Here is a 16,466-nt window from a genome sequence, read left to right as displayed (position 1 = left end):
TATGCCTAATCTGATATTAATTATTGAGTTAATTAAAAAAACAAATTATGGATAAGTCGTTTTTTCCAAGTTAATTCGTTCTTTTTTTTTAATTGCTAGCTAAATTATTTAGATAATAAATCGGCATATTTGCAGATTGCATCCTTTGGACACAACGTGTATTTAGTCGATATTATGTAAAACCTATTTTGAAAAAAAAACTGAGGGTTCGCCCTTTTTCCTTTCTAATGTCGATATCATAGTGGTATATAAGAGATAGTAATCGTCCAAGAGTTAGGCCAGACGATACAGTTAGACTATGTGGAAGTACGGGTAACGCAACGCACAGGATCGCGAGGAATGGAATCGGCTTGGACACGCATTCTTCCAGTAGTGAATTAATCCAGGCTGGTGATGATATAATCTAGGCTTGACGTTCCGTATGATTTATACCTTATTGGTACATAAGAAGTAGAAAACGTCCAAGAGTTATTCCAGACGATACAGTTAAACTATGTGGAAGTACGAGGTAACGCAACGCACAGGATCGAGAGGAATAGAAACGGCTTGGAGACTCTTTCATCCAGCACTGAATTAATCCAGACTGGTGATGATATTATAATCTAAGCATGGGCGGCTGGCTCCTAGGGTCAAATAGTCAATGACCTCCCAAAAATAAATATCTTACAATCTATATACATTATACAATGTCAATTATCTCCTATATATTATTATCCTACGCCTTTTTCCGTTTTGGCGAGCGATTGTAACGTGACGCACGCTAATTTGTATGTACGTGTATCTAACCACCATACACACACACGTATCTCAACTCTCACAAGCGTTTCTCGGTCAATTTCATGAACGCCAAGATTCATATTTCTTAATAATATTTCTTTCTCTCTCATTTCCCATATGTGAGACGGAAAGAAAGCACAAAACACGCCTTTTTTTCATATTGTTTTATCGCTTGCATACACTAAATTTTGGTCATTGCCGAAAACGAGACAGCTATACTATTTTCAATATGTAAAATGAAACAGAATGATATAAATTTTTCCTTAAATGTTTCAAGAGTTTTGTTCTGTGGTTTCAAGGTCTCATTTGTGCGGCAAACCTTTTTATTCTTATTTGTTGTCGCTTATTATTTCAAACTGACCATTGTTCTCTGAAAGTTTCATATGTTATTAATTTGTAGTTCAGTTTAAATCCAACCTTTGAGTAAAACCCATCGACTGCATTTTCTGTATTAAACCATTGTGTACAAGTTACCGATTAAAATGTAATCTGCTATATTAATCATAAAGTTACCTTCTAATGAGATCAGTGGAAATATAAAAAGTGTTTATATATAAATGATCCCGCCATTCCATAACACTAGGTATTATAACGGAGTTTTTATTAAATGTGTTTGATTGTTTTAATCTTATGTTCTTAAATAGTATTAAGTACAACAGTTATTAGGTGTATAAATAGACACACAAAGTTTATTTTTTGACCTAATTTACAAAAAATTATAACGTGTTGGGTGCAATTTCGGTTAACGATGAGTTGACAACGTGAAAAAAGGAATTTTTTTAAGGGTAAGTAACCTACATATAAAAATTTATAGTACTTCTTCTATAATGTATAAAAAGCTAATTTGCAATACGTCTTTTAAGTATACAACGAAAAGGCAAATTAAAATAATATATTCAAAATTGACCTACCCCGTTGCCAGGCTTAAGGCCGCTATTGAATCTAAGCTTGACTTTTCGTATGTATAGTTCGTATGATAAGTTGTTACGTGGTTGTTACCTTATACCTGGCAGTGTTAGGTAGATACCAGTTGATAGTTACAGCTAAATGTATATTGTTTGATTCAGTAGGTACTTACAACATGACACAAAAACAATAACAAATCGTCTCTGTTCTGGCAGAACACACTAACTGGAGAATACTAGTTTTGAGTAATTTGACTTTGAAGTTGTTAAAATGTTTGAAATGGTTTATCATGTGAGTTTGTTAAGTAATCGTAAAAAGGATGACTTTAAAATAAAGACTGTTTATTTATTAAGAAGGTTTCGGTAAAGTTTTAAATAAGGAACATTTTGGTATAACTAACTCAATATGTCATTTTTTTAAATTAGTGTCTTCTGCCAGAACAGTGATGATAATGCAGGTTTCATGGGTTATTCAAGCAATATCAGTATAATATTATTGACAGATGAAATCTATTTGAGAGAATCTAAACCTAAACTTATATTGAAATACTTACAGCTTTTGACAATTAGTTAATAATAGTGAAAATTGCTTCAAATTATTCGCAATAGTAGAGCTTTTTAAAGCTTCACATGTTATTCAAGTTACTCGTTTCAGGCTCCGTCTTCTAAAGAAGGTTTCACATAGTGATTCAGTGAGTTTAAAAAAAAAATATTTTTGGTAAATAAAATATGAGGAGGCTACCACGACGCATCAGTGACGTCCCGTGAGGGTAGGCAGATTGAGCGTCGCTTGGGGGCGGCAGTTACTCGAAGGGCGGCAAATCGAAGAGAACTATTTGGAATATATAGAAATAGCTACATAAACATAGTAATAACAAAAATGTCTTTCCATTAAAAAAAACAGCTCACTGGTTTTATCGGGTTCGCGATATCTAGTTTACTTCCGTTCCCATCGACGTACTTGGTGACCAGAAACGACACGTGCAGATTTGCGAATAATTAGTCTGATATTTTATTAGTAATGTATCCATACAACACATTTCTTAGATATTGGTCTCATGAAAGGATGATAAAAATACTGTATAAAAATGAGGCGGCTTTTTGATGCTGCCTAGGGGCGGCATTTTATCTAGGGACGTCACTGCGCCGCACTACTTTCATGAATCCCTATCATTAAGCTAAAATTTAATATATCTAGAAGGTTTTCTTCGAGAAATTTGATTGCAAGCATTTTTAAAATACACTTTAGAAATAAATAAGTACAGTGTAAGAAATGTTCGTTGTTCTCTGTACAGTTCGACTACACTCGGTTCAAATGCGTTGTGCAAATCTAGCAGTAATTGATACTAACGACCCTACGTGCTTATTGGCGAAACGCGACCAGTTTGCAATGCATGAATCTACTCGACAAACTATAGATAATCTCTTGGATGTGCACATTTGACCATATCTCCACTCTGCTCGGTCAATTCTGTGGATGAAAATGGCATGAACCAAGTTTTTAGCTTACATTGTTTCACAATTATTGAGCATTGAAATGTGTAAATAACTAGGGTACTGTATTTTGCAGTAATTAAGAGTGAGATATTAGTAACATATTGGAGAACCAGAGTCATTTGTCATAACGAAGCAACACCTTTAACATATATTGTATTATATTCTACAATCTGAAGAATTTGTATTCAAGACAGTATGCCTGACCGTCAACAAACGAAGTGAGACAAAATGCAATGTTTGTTAATTTAAAAGTAGAAGCGAACTCTTGTGCCAAACAGTGTAATGTTTGAATGTTTGTCGGCGAACAAACATATACCGACAACTATAACTCGAGGTTGATCGTAATACACCGACACCATCAAGGCTGACATCAAGGTATGATTACTTTCTAATGTTTATTTTGACCATTCCTACTCAAAATAATATTATTAATCGAGTTAGCATTTACTTGGCAGAATTTCGTGTTACAAAAGTATAATATAAATTTTGTTTAAGTTTATTGGTCGATAGCTATTTCGGTTGTCACACCATTTTCAAGATTACTAAAATGAATGACTTGTCTCTGCTTAAGTATTGAACTCGAAGAAAGAGGCGTGTGACCCTTTCTCTATCTTTCAGAAATAATATCCGAATACTTCTCAATACACTATTTCTTTTATTCAACGAATAAGACACAAGATTTGAGAATGTAACATTCTATATAATATTGAACACACATATTTCGAAAACATCCCATGCATATACTCACCATACAAAATCTTTTTGTACAAATAAATACGACATCCGACGTGACTTGAACCTGTACCCGCTGGATTCGCGCCAGTGTGATTTTCCAAAGTAATCTACGGGCATCCTACTTAATTACGAAGATTTTACCTAGTAGTTGTTACACGAAATGCTAATCGTATTACTTACTTAGTATTTCAGAAACCGTATTAACTTAATGAACTGCACCTGTGTGGCAAAGGTTGCAGGTTGCTTTGCCATTATAAATAGGGGTCATGACTGGAAAAGGGCTAGATTAAGTTAGGTTATAAAAGAATCACCCGTCGTGTAAACTAAGAAAAAGTACCTATGTATGTATTTATTATGATAATTATGTACCTTGACTATTGATGAATTACTTACTGTGCAAAATGTCATCAAACGAGATAGTGCAGTTTATATCCTATACCCATGAGAAGAACACAACTGGCAAAACTTGTTTATGGCCGTAACAATAACTCTGTTTACTGGCAAAGAAGATAAATCTCACCATACAATGCGGTTTTGCGAGAAATGCTCCGCTGCCTGTGGTTTTACATAATGTGACAACATTACCGACACTTGTCGAAAATCCTCATCAGCAAGCCAAGAACTGGAGCGAGAGACAAAGCGATACTGAGCGATTTGCAAAATTTACCAAATCCAAAACGAATACGCCTGAATATCTATCTAAGGGTGGAAGTAGGCTGTTAAGATCCGCCATAAATTGTGCAAACTCAACTTTGTCAGTCAAGTTTGTTTTCATAGAAATAAGACTACAATTTATAAATGGTATTGGTTAGTTTTTTAAAATTCAATTAAACACTGCGAAAACAACCCATAATATTATAATAGTCAAAAAATACTCGTCTATCTATAAAATAATATCTAAAATTATGCCATTAAATCATGCTTACATAATTTTGGATATTTAATAGATAGAATAATATGGTTTCGTATAGGCAAGGTTTAATTTATTTTTAAAAACTAACCGACACCATCTGTAAATTGGACATCGTTATGCAGAAAGTAGCCAGTCCAAAAAAAATCAGATATGATATAGATCAGACAAGAGAAGGTGTTCTCTACGTTCTGCTGAAAATAGCAAAGCCGCAAAAAATATTCTTGAAATAAAATACTATTTACAATTTTACATACAGTTTCAATATCATGTTGTTGCTAAAGTGCCATTATCTCAGCTCGACATCATTGTGGACTGGCTACATTCTGCATAACTACGTTCAATTGTAGTCTTAGTTCAATACACTATTAACGTAATGCACGTGCATAATCATGACACATGTACGGTTTATGGACTACATACTTGGTTCCGATTTTTAAATTCGGTGTCATCTCAATATTTCAAAAGGTCTAAAATGTCTATGGACGTGGCTTTCTAGTTGTATAAATTTCAGCATCCTACTGTGAGTATACTAAAAAGGTGAATTGGCTCTGAAAGATACACATTCTGTACTTAACTCAGTTTCTGTAAAATTGTACACACTGGACAATGGCGCCTTTTTCATAGATGTGTCTGTTGGAGGCCAAAATTCCCAAGAAAGTTTAAATTCCACGAGTAAGGCCCGTTTCAGACAGGACACCAGTGTCGCGCTCGTATATAATATAGGAGGCCTTTGTATTATGTTTATGAACGCCCCAGAGCTAATGAGTCAACGCATAATTTCGCGTTATAAATAAGAACATAAAACTGGCTGCGGCAATAAAAACAAGTGTATCGACGGCTTGAGAATGTAGCGGCCGACGGAAAAGTGTACCGAACATGCGTTGCCGCAATAGCTCTGGGGCGTTCATACACATAAAACAAAGGCTATTTTATTTGAATACAAAGGCCTCCTATATTAAAACGAGCGCAACACCGGTGTACCGTCTGAAACGGGCCTAAGAACGAAATAATTAAAATATACATAGCATCAAGATACAATAGTAAAACAAAAATGTAATTTAAGTAGACTGCGCTATTTATAGACCGACGTTTTGAAAGGCGGCCCTAATTCGCTGAGAATACCAAACCAAAATAAAAGAGTAAATAATTCTCGTCGCCATGTTAATTTTAATCGCTCTCGCGAAATGCCAGGCGGCGAGGCGGCGCGCGAAAGTAGGGCGAAGAAAGTGAACGTGTGTGTGGGGTCACTCATGATTAGTAAATTAGCTGAACTGGTCTGCTTCTTTGTAGCAAGCGGTGACACTGTTTATGGACACCACTGGAAATTAAAAACGTCATCGCGCTAAAAACGATCCGGTACCACTTCTTGTGTTGTGCCAGTCGGTGCAGTGTCACTAGATCGGAAAAATAATCATCGGTATAATAGCCTTCAAATCAACATAATATTATCTACAAGTTTGTATATTGCAAGCTATACTGCTATACAATATACATATTCCTATTCATGTTTGGAATAGAATACATCTAACCCTAACCACACAATATACTCCACTTCGATATACCTAGAGTTGGGTATTTCCCGAGAAAATCTCAATCTCGAGATTCGGGATTTCCCGAAATGATGAAATTTTGAATTCTCGAGAATTCCCGAGAAATCGGGAAATTTAAAAAAAATACCTGTAAAAATCCTAAAATCAGTGTGAAAAGAGCTATTTTCCAAAAAACTATGATTTTTTTTACTTATGTAAGAAGACAAACAAAACAGGAGTAGGAAAACAAAAATAATTCAAAACATTACTTATTAAAATAGAATTTCAAAAACACAAAACTGTCAATCGTTGCGTCTGACAATCGCGTACGTTTTTGAGACACAAAATTCCCTGATGTTGCAAAAGTTGCGCTCATTTTGAGTCGACGTTGGCTTAATTGTGTTAAATGCTATCAGTCCTTGAAAGTTTTGTGTTTTCTGTCCACTTTTTTCATATAGAAAATCGTTTTTAATTAATATTTGATAATAAAGAAATGCTAAAAACTTCAATTCTCGAGATTCGGGGTGGAAAATCTCGAAAATTTCTCGAGAATTACCGTCGGGAAATTCCTGAAACCCAACTCTAGATATACCGAAAGGCAAAAGAGGATCGGGAGAACTAAGCTAGAGTGGCTGGAATATAACATGGATATCCTGATGGAGAAACATACATATTATATTCTTTTATTACTCTTAATCTGAAGTAAAGAAGTTAAATATCAAATCGATTATTTTAAATCAAATTTTATAATTTCATCATAAAAACTTAGGAATTTGATTCCGATTGAAATATTTGTCGAGCCTTGATTTCAAATGTTTTTTTCTCTCTCATAGAAACGAAGTTGTAATGGCCTATCATCCCGACTGAAGATCGGACAAACAACACAAACTTGATATTTTAACATAGCTATTTAATTCATGCACAACCCGGCACGAGTTCGCGGAAACTGGTTGGGAATCACAGTGTAATTTATTTTAAAACTTTTAAATATAATATCATATTATGTAAATACATTAAGTACACACCTAGCTACATGTTATCAAACGTAATAATGATAATAGTAATAGGTAGTACACGAAATAATAGTAGATAATGTTATCTAATTAAAAACTGATTAAGTAATTTATTATTAATTTACGATTAACAGATGATTTATTTTACTCCAAAAATTGTTGATAAACATCCAATTAAAGAGTTAATGGAGCATTGCATGAGGTCAGTTCCGTAAATATACGAGTGTTGCCAGCTTGACAAACTACCAAACTAATTTGCTGACATCACAATGTTAATACAAATTAATATTCATTTGATTTTGTACTTTATAACTAATAGCACATGAGGTAAGTAATTGAAAAATCAACAAAACTAAATTTTGACCGTTTGGAACCGACAAGATGAATACATAATAGATATAGGTACCTATCATTCAATATAAAAAAAAATACATTATGACAAAATAAATTACAGTGATGAGTTATTTTTAGCATTTACTTCGTAGAAGATATTTTTTAAAGATTGTCATTTTAATACCTTACCTACTGTAATTTTATTATTTTATAGTATTCAACTCCATACCAATATTTCAGTTTTCCAGCTCATCTGTGACTGACAATAATACACTTTTTAAATTATGAAAACCGTAATAGAATTGTCATTCTCTATCTATACTAATACCTAACGTGCAACTTTCCAATTTTGATAAGTTGAATTGTTACGTCTATCTTGGACAACAAAATGAGAATTGACGGAGCATAATATGTATGTATGACGAAATTACTCGCATAACCAAACTGTCATGAAATACAATTGAGCCCAAGTGTTCAAGCAATATGATCTACCAGTGCGCACGTATGAATATGAAACATAGACCCGCAATGTAAGAGAAAACTAAAAACGAAGAATAACACAATGAATCAAAACGTCACTTAGCGAATGGACAACCAACGATAGATACAGTCATAGCTCAGACAACCAAGGGGCATTAAACGACCATAGGTCCGCCCTACGCGCCGTCAAATCGATGAATTCATCAAGTTCTGCTAACGTACATTCAGCGAAGAACTACGGACAGAGAAGAGTGGAAAAAGCTGGAAGGCATTCATTCTGATATACTGGTAATTAAATTGATTAAATCGTGGATTTTATTTCCATCATTTCTTATGTTATGTATGAAACACTGTTTTTTTTTTCAATTGAATAGGACGTGTTTAAGCATCCTATGGCAACACTGATAAAAGCATGGCTACCAATTAAAAATATTAACTACCCAAGTAGTAATTAACCACACCTGATTCAATCACAATTGAATGAAAATTAAATAAGCGATTTTATAAACATGGTGCAGCTTTATTGGTTATAACCAATAGAAAAAACCTTTTTTGAAAAAAGCAAGACACCCGGCAGGTCGAACCTGCATCTCTTGGGTTTACGACCCGTCTACACGTATGCTACTTACTAGGTGACATAATTATTACGACAAATTTTAGCTATTGGCCTTTTTATAATACCTGCTCATCAGCGCTCATCCAAATCAAGCTACTTCTCTTACTCTTCATCTTCAACCCACCAGAACGTTCCACATACGTGAGTACTTACTGTTTTTTATGATTGTTCATCTAAATATCTAAATAATGACAGTGAATTGAATAAAAATCTTATAAGCTCGTAACACTAAAGCAAGGCTTTTTTTAAGGGGGGACATGCTCAGCGTAGGTCAAAATGGAGCTTTTGTTCTATTTTCAAAGCATGATCCTGGACATACCTTAAACGTTGTAGATAATCTATTTAGATAATTTTGAAGCCTTATTATCCTTTATATTCATTTTAAACATTTGATGACTGCATAAAGTATTTTTATTACATGAAATAGTATTCTTTTAAACCTCTCGCTCTAATGTTTTAGAATATAGTCATATTTCAGTACATAAATGTGTAGATACTGAAATATGTTAAAAAATTTTACTTTTATTAATTTTTAAACGCATTTATAAAACCAAAAGTGTATTTACAAAACATGATAAACATCCTACGAATAATGATTGCTTTATAATAATTATTGACAAATATAAACACGCGCGTTAACATCATTTTACTCCCTACTTCAATTATAGTTTGTCAATTTATGGCTACGGCCATATGTTGTAGCTTAAAAACTGGGGAATGCCAAAAGAAATGGCGTATTTCAAAAAAACACTACCTTATTCTTAGGTCAATAATTATTATAAAGCAATCATTATTCGTAGGATGCTTATCAGTTATCACACTTGAATGGTCGAAGACATAGCTTATAATTAGTATCTGCACCGCTGCACATTTATGTACTGAAATATGACTATATTCTAAAACATTAGAGCGAGAGGTTTAAAAGAATACTATTTTATGTAATAAAAATACTTTATGCAGTCACCAAATGTTTAAAACAAATATAAAGGATAATAAGGCTTCAAAATTATATAAATAGATTATCTACAACGTTTAAGGTATGTCCAGGATCATGCTTTGAAAATAGAAAAAAAGCTCCATTTTGACCCACGCTGAGCACGTACCCCCTTAAGCGAATAAACCTTAAATGACAAAAATGTGAAAGCGAAATTACCTGCAGCTAAAATTAATTATGAGTCAAATATTACATCTATGTCCCAGGCAGGGCTATGAAATTACACCATTCATTATGACAATGGTTGTATTTAGAAAAATCAAGACTATCAAGAGGATGAACTTTAATGGTATGATGTCACTTTTTCGTAGATATAAAATATTATTAGTAGAATTTTATCAAATGCATGTTCATAAATGCACAGCTTGACTGACTACAATATTTTAAAGGAGCATCATTCTACATTACCTACTGTCTGTATGTAGTTGTTATATTACATACCTACCAATGCCAATTAATTTTTGTTATGTCATGTCTCAACAAAATTAGTGTAGTTGTCACTAGTAATTTTCAAATTACTCATGTAAAAAGAATGTTTGTAAGACTACTATTGAATTTATAGGAGGCAAATTCAATAAAAAGTAACAGAAAACTAATTACAGTCGCACTCGGTTATTACGATGCATTTTAGTTTATGATTTTCTCCATACATTTATTCACTTTTATAACGAGCTACTTATCGGTTATACCGAGCTAAAATATCATCAAAAATTTTCTTAAAACTTATAGTTATGACACTAGTTAAGTGTCTAAGTACCTACCTAATTGGTGTTTTCGCCGACAATATTGAAAAAGTATACACGCATATGGTTGAAGTTGCATGTAAAAATCCAAGGTTTGTGATGTCACTAGGTACCTACCAGCGTTCATTACAATAAATAACTTCTTTTGTAGTTTATGAATGCCATGCTTGTTTCGGGGAAAGATTCTAATTGTGTATTTTTGTTTGAATTGCTACTTTTTGTGTTATGTGACCGCTCATTTAAAAATACCTATTTTCTGATGTAACGAGTAACGCTTATAACGAGCAAATTCAGTCGGTCCCATCTTTCTCGTAATAACCAAGTTCAACTGTAAATGGGTACATAAAACTGAATCATATAAAGACTCTGTTGGTGAAGCGAAGACTCATCAAGATAAAGATGGGGCATACCCAATACATTATGGTGAAATAGGGATATCTCATGGCCAAGCCTGCGTGTGCGACGAAATGCAAAGGTTGGAACATCTGTTTTCAAGCAAGGCATCCCCGCTAAAATACGATCAACGAGATTCTTCGAACTGAGTAGGAGCCTTTTAAGAACCGACATGATGAATAAGAAGATGCAATTACAAACACCTGAAAAGTTAATTCCAAAACAAAAATCATCTTCAAGTCAGTAAATAATATAATCCTACCTGAATTTCAAGCAGTAGCTCCGTCCTTCTTCTTCTAATATCAATTAATATCTTCTGTTGCTCAGGTGTGAGTTCTAAAATAAGCAAAAATAAAAGATATCAGTATGAATCGGTGATCATAGTAATTTCTACATACTGTGATGGATTTCATCTTGATTTTAACAATTTAGCACTAATCCGGAAAGAGTGGTATTGTAATAAGTCAGCTTTCAGTAAATCAGTTCAAATGATGCGCAATACATTAAATTTATCTACATATTATGTAGCAGCAAAAACATTATTTAATCTCGACAACAGATGGCAGTAGAAGTATCAGAGTGGTGACGAGAAGCACAAATTACATGATTTTTAAATTGGTGTAATGTTTAAACGCTATTACACATTTCAAAACAAAGGATTTTAAGATAACTATACTTTTTCTAGTAGGAGTTAAATTTTTCCAATGATGTCCAACTGATATTATCCATTAATAAGTTCTCGTCGAGGTCAACTTCAAAATCTTCTTTCACTTCCAACTGTTTCTTCATGCCAGGCATATAGAGTTGGAATAGCTTTACAACTCGCCAATGCACTGAGTGGTGTGGAGTGGCAGAGAGCATTGGAGTAAAATATACATAATGCAGTTCGCAGTGCAGCAATGCAGAGCTATTGTATCAAAAACAGACGGCTTCTCCTTTACTGCCAATATATTCTTTAATTTTCCTTTGTGAGGCACATTAGGATTTAAACTCTAAGTAAAATGAATAAATTATTATATAAGTACAGAGATTTTTGTGACAAGATCAGTATGGCAAAACAATTTTGTTAAAGGATTTTTTTATAAACATTTCATAATATCATTAATATTATTTCAAAGCTGAAAGTAAATATCTAGTGTAAATTATATAAACAAATAAATATAAATGCATACAATCCGAATCTAAGATTACCATTTATTTCACCTTGTACAAAGACAAATGTAATAAAATAGTAGGTATTATTTATTATGATAACAGGTTAAATGAGTTGACGATGATCATTTCAATTATCCGCATGCATTTAGTATCAATTGGCATAACCAAGCGCATTTTGCATACTTAAGTATCTATGCAACATTGCTGAAAGTGGGTTGCACACAAGCAAACGCATCTATGCCTATTGACACTAATGCACAAATCTATTAAATGCATCCTGAGCACTCGGCTCATACCGTCATGAAGCTAAAACAATATCTTACTGTAATAATAATAGGTCACACACCAATGAGTTCTTATTTTATTGGTGAATTACACAGTGATATACCTAGCTCCTTTACATGCATATAGGTATGCACTGATTACCAGTAGACTGAAGTAATGGATACAAAACCGATAGACTTTTTACAAATAAGTATGTAAAATAAATAAAAAAAAAATAATAAGTAAAACGAAGAAGGGTGGAGGTAGGCTGTTACGATCCGACATAAATAGTGCACACTAAACTTTGTCTGTCATACTTCCATTGAAATGAAAATACAAATTGTAGATAGCAATGGTCAGTTTTTAAAATTCAATTAAACTATTCGTCTATCTATAAAATATCTAAAAATGTGTATGATTTAATGGCATAATTTTATTCTTATGAACATTTTATCAATTTAAAATTATGCTTAATTTAACTAACCAAACTTAATGATGCTATTCAATAAAATAAAATAGGTCAAACGCAAAATAGACAGCATCGTCGTAATATGCATTGATTGATAAAATGTGTTGATTTGTGAGTTACTAAATCTAACAATCCAAGAAACCATGAGTCAATTGAAAGTATATAAATCTTACCAGACATGAGATAAATTAAAAAAAAAATATACCTTGATTGACTCTAAGTAGTCAATAACTAAAAGCATGTTTTTCATACAAAACGAAAGTAGATATCTTTGTAGTCTGACAGCTCAGACTGTATGATAGTAATGACATTGGGTATATTATATACTATTGTACAATGCTCTTAATAATACAGTTTTTTATTATTATTTAAAGGTAAATGACATTATTGACTGTGGCAATCTAACTGGAGAATATTTTTAGACAAGAAACATACGAATCCATAAAATAATACGCTGTCAATTTACTTAATACTGGCAAAATATAGTAACAGACAGCATGCAGACATTTATATATTTGACAGACTGTCACAGACAGTAGGTATGTTTATTTATAATGATATAAATATACAATATCAAGACTGTTTTGTATTTATTTGAAATTAATGCTCGTTCCTACTAATTGAAAGCACTAATATCGTGTTACGTTTGTGTTGATCGCACGAAAACAACACAAAACATTCCATGGAAAAAATTGAATAATAGTAAACATTGCATGTTTTAGAACGAGAGAAAAGTGGTCGTCGGTGCTAATTATGAAAAATTAATAAGTTAATATTGAGGTTAAACCTTATGAGTTTATATAATATGCTTCAATAGATAGCAAAACAATTAATATAGCTCTGAAAACTGAATTGAAATGTGTGACAGTTGATCGTAAACAAATGTCGGGGGATAAATATGGATTTTTCAACAAACCTGTTTGCGTGTAAGACCCGACATGACTTCCAGATGCGCCCGGAGCACCAAGGGAAAGATTTTCAAAATCACTAATCATGATAACCTTATAAAACACTCACATAAACAAAAAAATCACTTCGTTCACTGTTAATTGTCAACCACGGCGGCCATGTTGGTGTCTAACTTCTCTTATAAGGTGTTCGATAATGCCACGACATTTCAGAAATATGTCTGCTCACAAAACTTCACGTTCACCTTGTCAAATTTAATAATATTATTATTTATTATCAATATTTTTTAGTAAACGTAGCAAAATATGAATTATATATTACAACAAAAACAATATAATTTTTAAAAATAATATTTATAGATAGGAAGTGTATCTCAAACATGTACCTACCTATGTAAACGGAATCTATGCTTTATCTCCATAGTATTATTTATAGGAATAGAGTTATCATTTTTATCAATAAATAAAATTGTTGGTAAGCATAGTATATAAAATAAAAAAAAGTACTTAGTTAATTGTTTTTAACTTGAATTTACTTTTAAATAAGAAGTGTACTTAAATAACCTTTTTATTATTATTATTATAAATTAGATAACATCACTCACTCAGTGACGCCCCGTGGGGGTAGGCAGATTGAGCATCGCTTGGGGGCGGCCAAAGAGATTGAAATTGAGTCCAATCTCTTTGGGGGCGGCAGTTACTCGAAGGGCGGAAAATCGAGGAGAATCATTTGGTATAATATATAGAAATAACTAAAATTGTTTTGTTTACATGTTCTACAATATTAGCATAATAAAAATGGTGTGAAAATAATAAATCCGTGTACTGTTAAATGGTACAAACCAAATGTGTCAAAAAATATCAACCAAATAGAACCCGAGACTGATGATTTGGGTGGAATCCAGTGCTCGGAATGGACCAGAACGCACCGGAGCACCGCTGCGGTTCGTGAAATTCTAAAAAATACCGTTCCGGCTCGTGGATTTATTTAAAATTGTGTTCCGTTTCGTTAAATTGACATATTTATGCATGAATGTTTCTTTTAAAGTTTTTCTCAAAATTAAATATTAACGAAATTACGTTATGCCGGGTGCGCAAGGGTTAAAAATAAAATTTATGACATCCCAAAATTTATTTCAATCTTCTTATTTTGTGTCGATGTCCGTGCCTAAATGCATTGTCTGAATAAGAAACAACAAGCTGCAAGCGTAAATTACTTTATCACCCAAAAAAATGTACCTTGCTGACATTATTTAAAAACTCTTAAAACCACATTACACTACACTACAATAAGCATTTAAGTGGCAACAGGATTCCTTGATTCAAGGTCATCTCAACAATTATTGACTCTTGTTAAAAAAGGTTTATGATGTGTTGGAACCCCTATTTTTACAATGAATAATGAATGAATGCACAATTATGCCAATTTCCAACAAAAATGTTTTTGGGAGAAGACTATTGAATAGCCTTCCACAAAGAGTTTGTTTATTGTATTACAATTACATACAAAGTTATAGCTAGCGAATTAAAATTAGTGGAAATAATAGGTATGCAGAGAACTTTTAGTTAATTTTTGTATGCAAATTTGTTTAGAAAAATAGGAATATCTTCCAATTAAAATATACGACTATCATTGGTAATTGAAAATGCTATATTCACATTTTTCGATAAGACTTAAAACATTTCTTCGAAGTAGGTATGGCCTTATGGCCCGGCCCTTATGGTGGAAAAGGATCCTTTACTCGATTGATTTATGATGTATGCTTAAATACTGTAGTCTGAAAGTTAAAAGAGAACTAGATATATTAGGCTACGTACTTTTCCGACTTATTCGCAGTACAAATGAGAACTCTGCCTCAATCTATGTGACCTCTATAACTTTCTTAAAAATCGGGAACATAAGTTGTTTGTTCTGCCAAGATGCAGAACTAACCTGCCATTAGTAATGATAATTGGGCGGGAAATAACTGTGTTCAACCAAACCGCTTCAGATATTGCTACATTTCACTTGCGTGAGAATGAGTTTATGTGGACGTTGTTTTATATTTTTTTATAACTTTTATAACTTCTTAAATTATTAAAGAGTCTACTTGGCTCAATCGGTGTACAGACTGGTACTTTATAAAATTTGTATTTATTCTTCTCTGTATATAGATATTTAATAAAGAGATTGAAGACTGTCCAATCTCTTTGTTAAATCTCTAATATGTACTGCATATATTTCTTTTTTTGAAACACTATGTTAGCACTATTTCTTTATTTTTTTAATATTCTTTGCTCGTCTTGAATTTGAAATTTGTAAAATTTGCTATACCTATGTAAATAAATGTTTAAATTGAATCATTAGGGTAGTATGTGGACATATTGTTTGTTATGTCCAATTAATTGACAAACTAAACTATACCAAATAACACATTAATATAAGTTATAAGTAGTGACGAGTGGTGGAATGCAGATCATGTACTGTTTATGGGTGGTAGGTAGACATAGGAAGAATAAAGAATAATATAATTTTTGACTGTATACTTTGTTGAAACAAGATTTTTTTCGCCCGCTGCGCTAACAATCTCTGCCCACCTGCCCTATATACATACACATAAGAAGTTTAAAGTCTATTATTGCATTTGTACATCCAAAGTACGTACGTGTATACGTGTGTACGATTTTTTTCGGAAAATTATTGAGCGCTCCGGTTCGTAAACTGAATACTGTATAAAAAAATGGGGCGGCATTTTGACGCTG

General features: G+C 32.8%; 1 protein-coding gene across 1 annotated transcript in view; it reads right to left on the bottom strand.

The window, feature by feature from the left end:
• step (cytohesin steppke) overlaps nucleotides 1–13,909 on the bottom strand; it is a 341,111-nt gene extending 327,202 nt beyond the window's left edge. The window contains exons 1-2 of the mRNA XM_085949519.1: nucleotides 13,733–13,909; nucleotides 11,191–11,264 (exon numbers count right to left, since the gene is read on the bottom strand). Of these exons, the coding sequence (XP_085805645.1) occupies nucleotides 11,191–11,264; nucleotides 13,733–13,811 (153 nt within the window). The 5' untranslated portion in view covers nucleotides 13,812–13,909. The remainder of the gene's footprint in view (nucleotides 1–11,190; nucleotides 11,265–13,732) is intronic.
• Between the last annotated feature and the right edge of the window lie 2,557 nt (nucleotides 13,910–16,466).

Source organism: Rhyacophila brunnea, unplaced genomic scaffold (genome assembly GCF_057557595.1).
Source record: "Rhyacophila brunnea isolate RB1 unplaced genomic scaffold, BYU_Rbru_1.0 scaffold_22, whole genome shotgun sequence".
NCBI lineage: Eukaryota > Metazoa > Arthropoda > Insecta > Trichoptera > Rhyacophilidae > Rhyacophila > Rhyacophila brunnea.
Note: the sequence above shows the minus strand (reverse complement) of the source record. Positions and strands in the feature narration are given on the sequence as shown.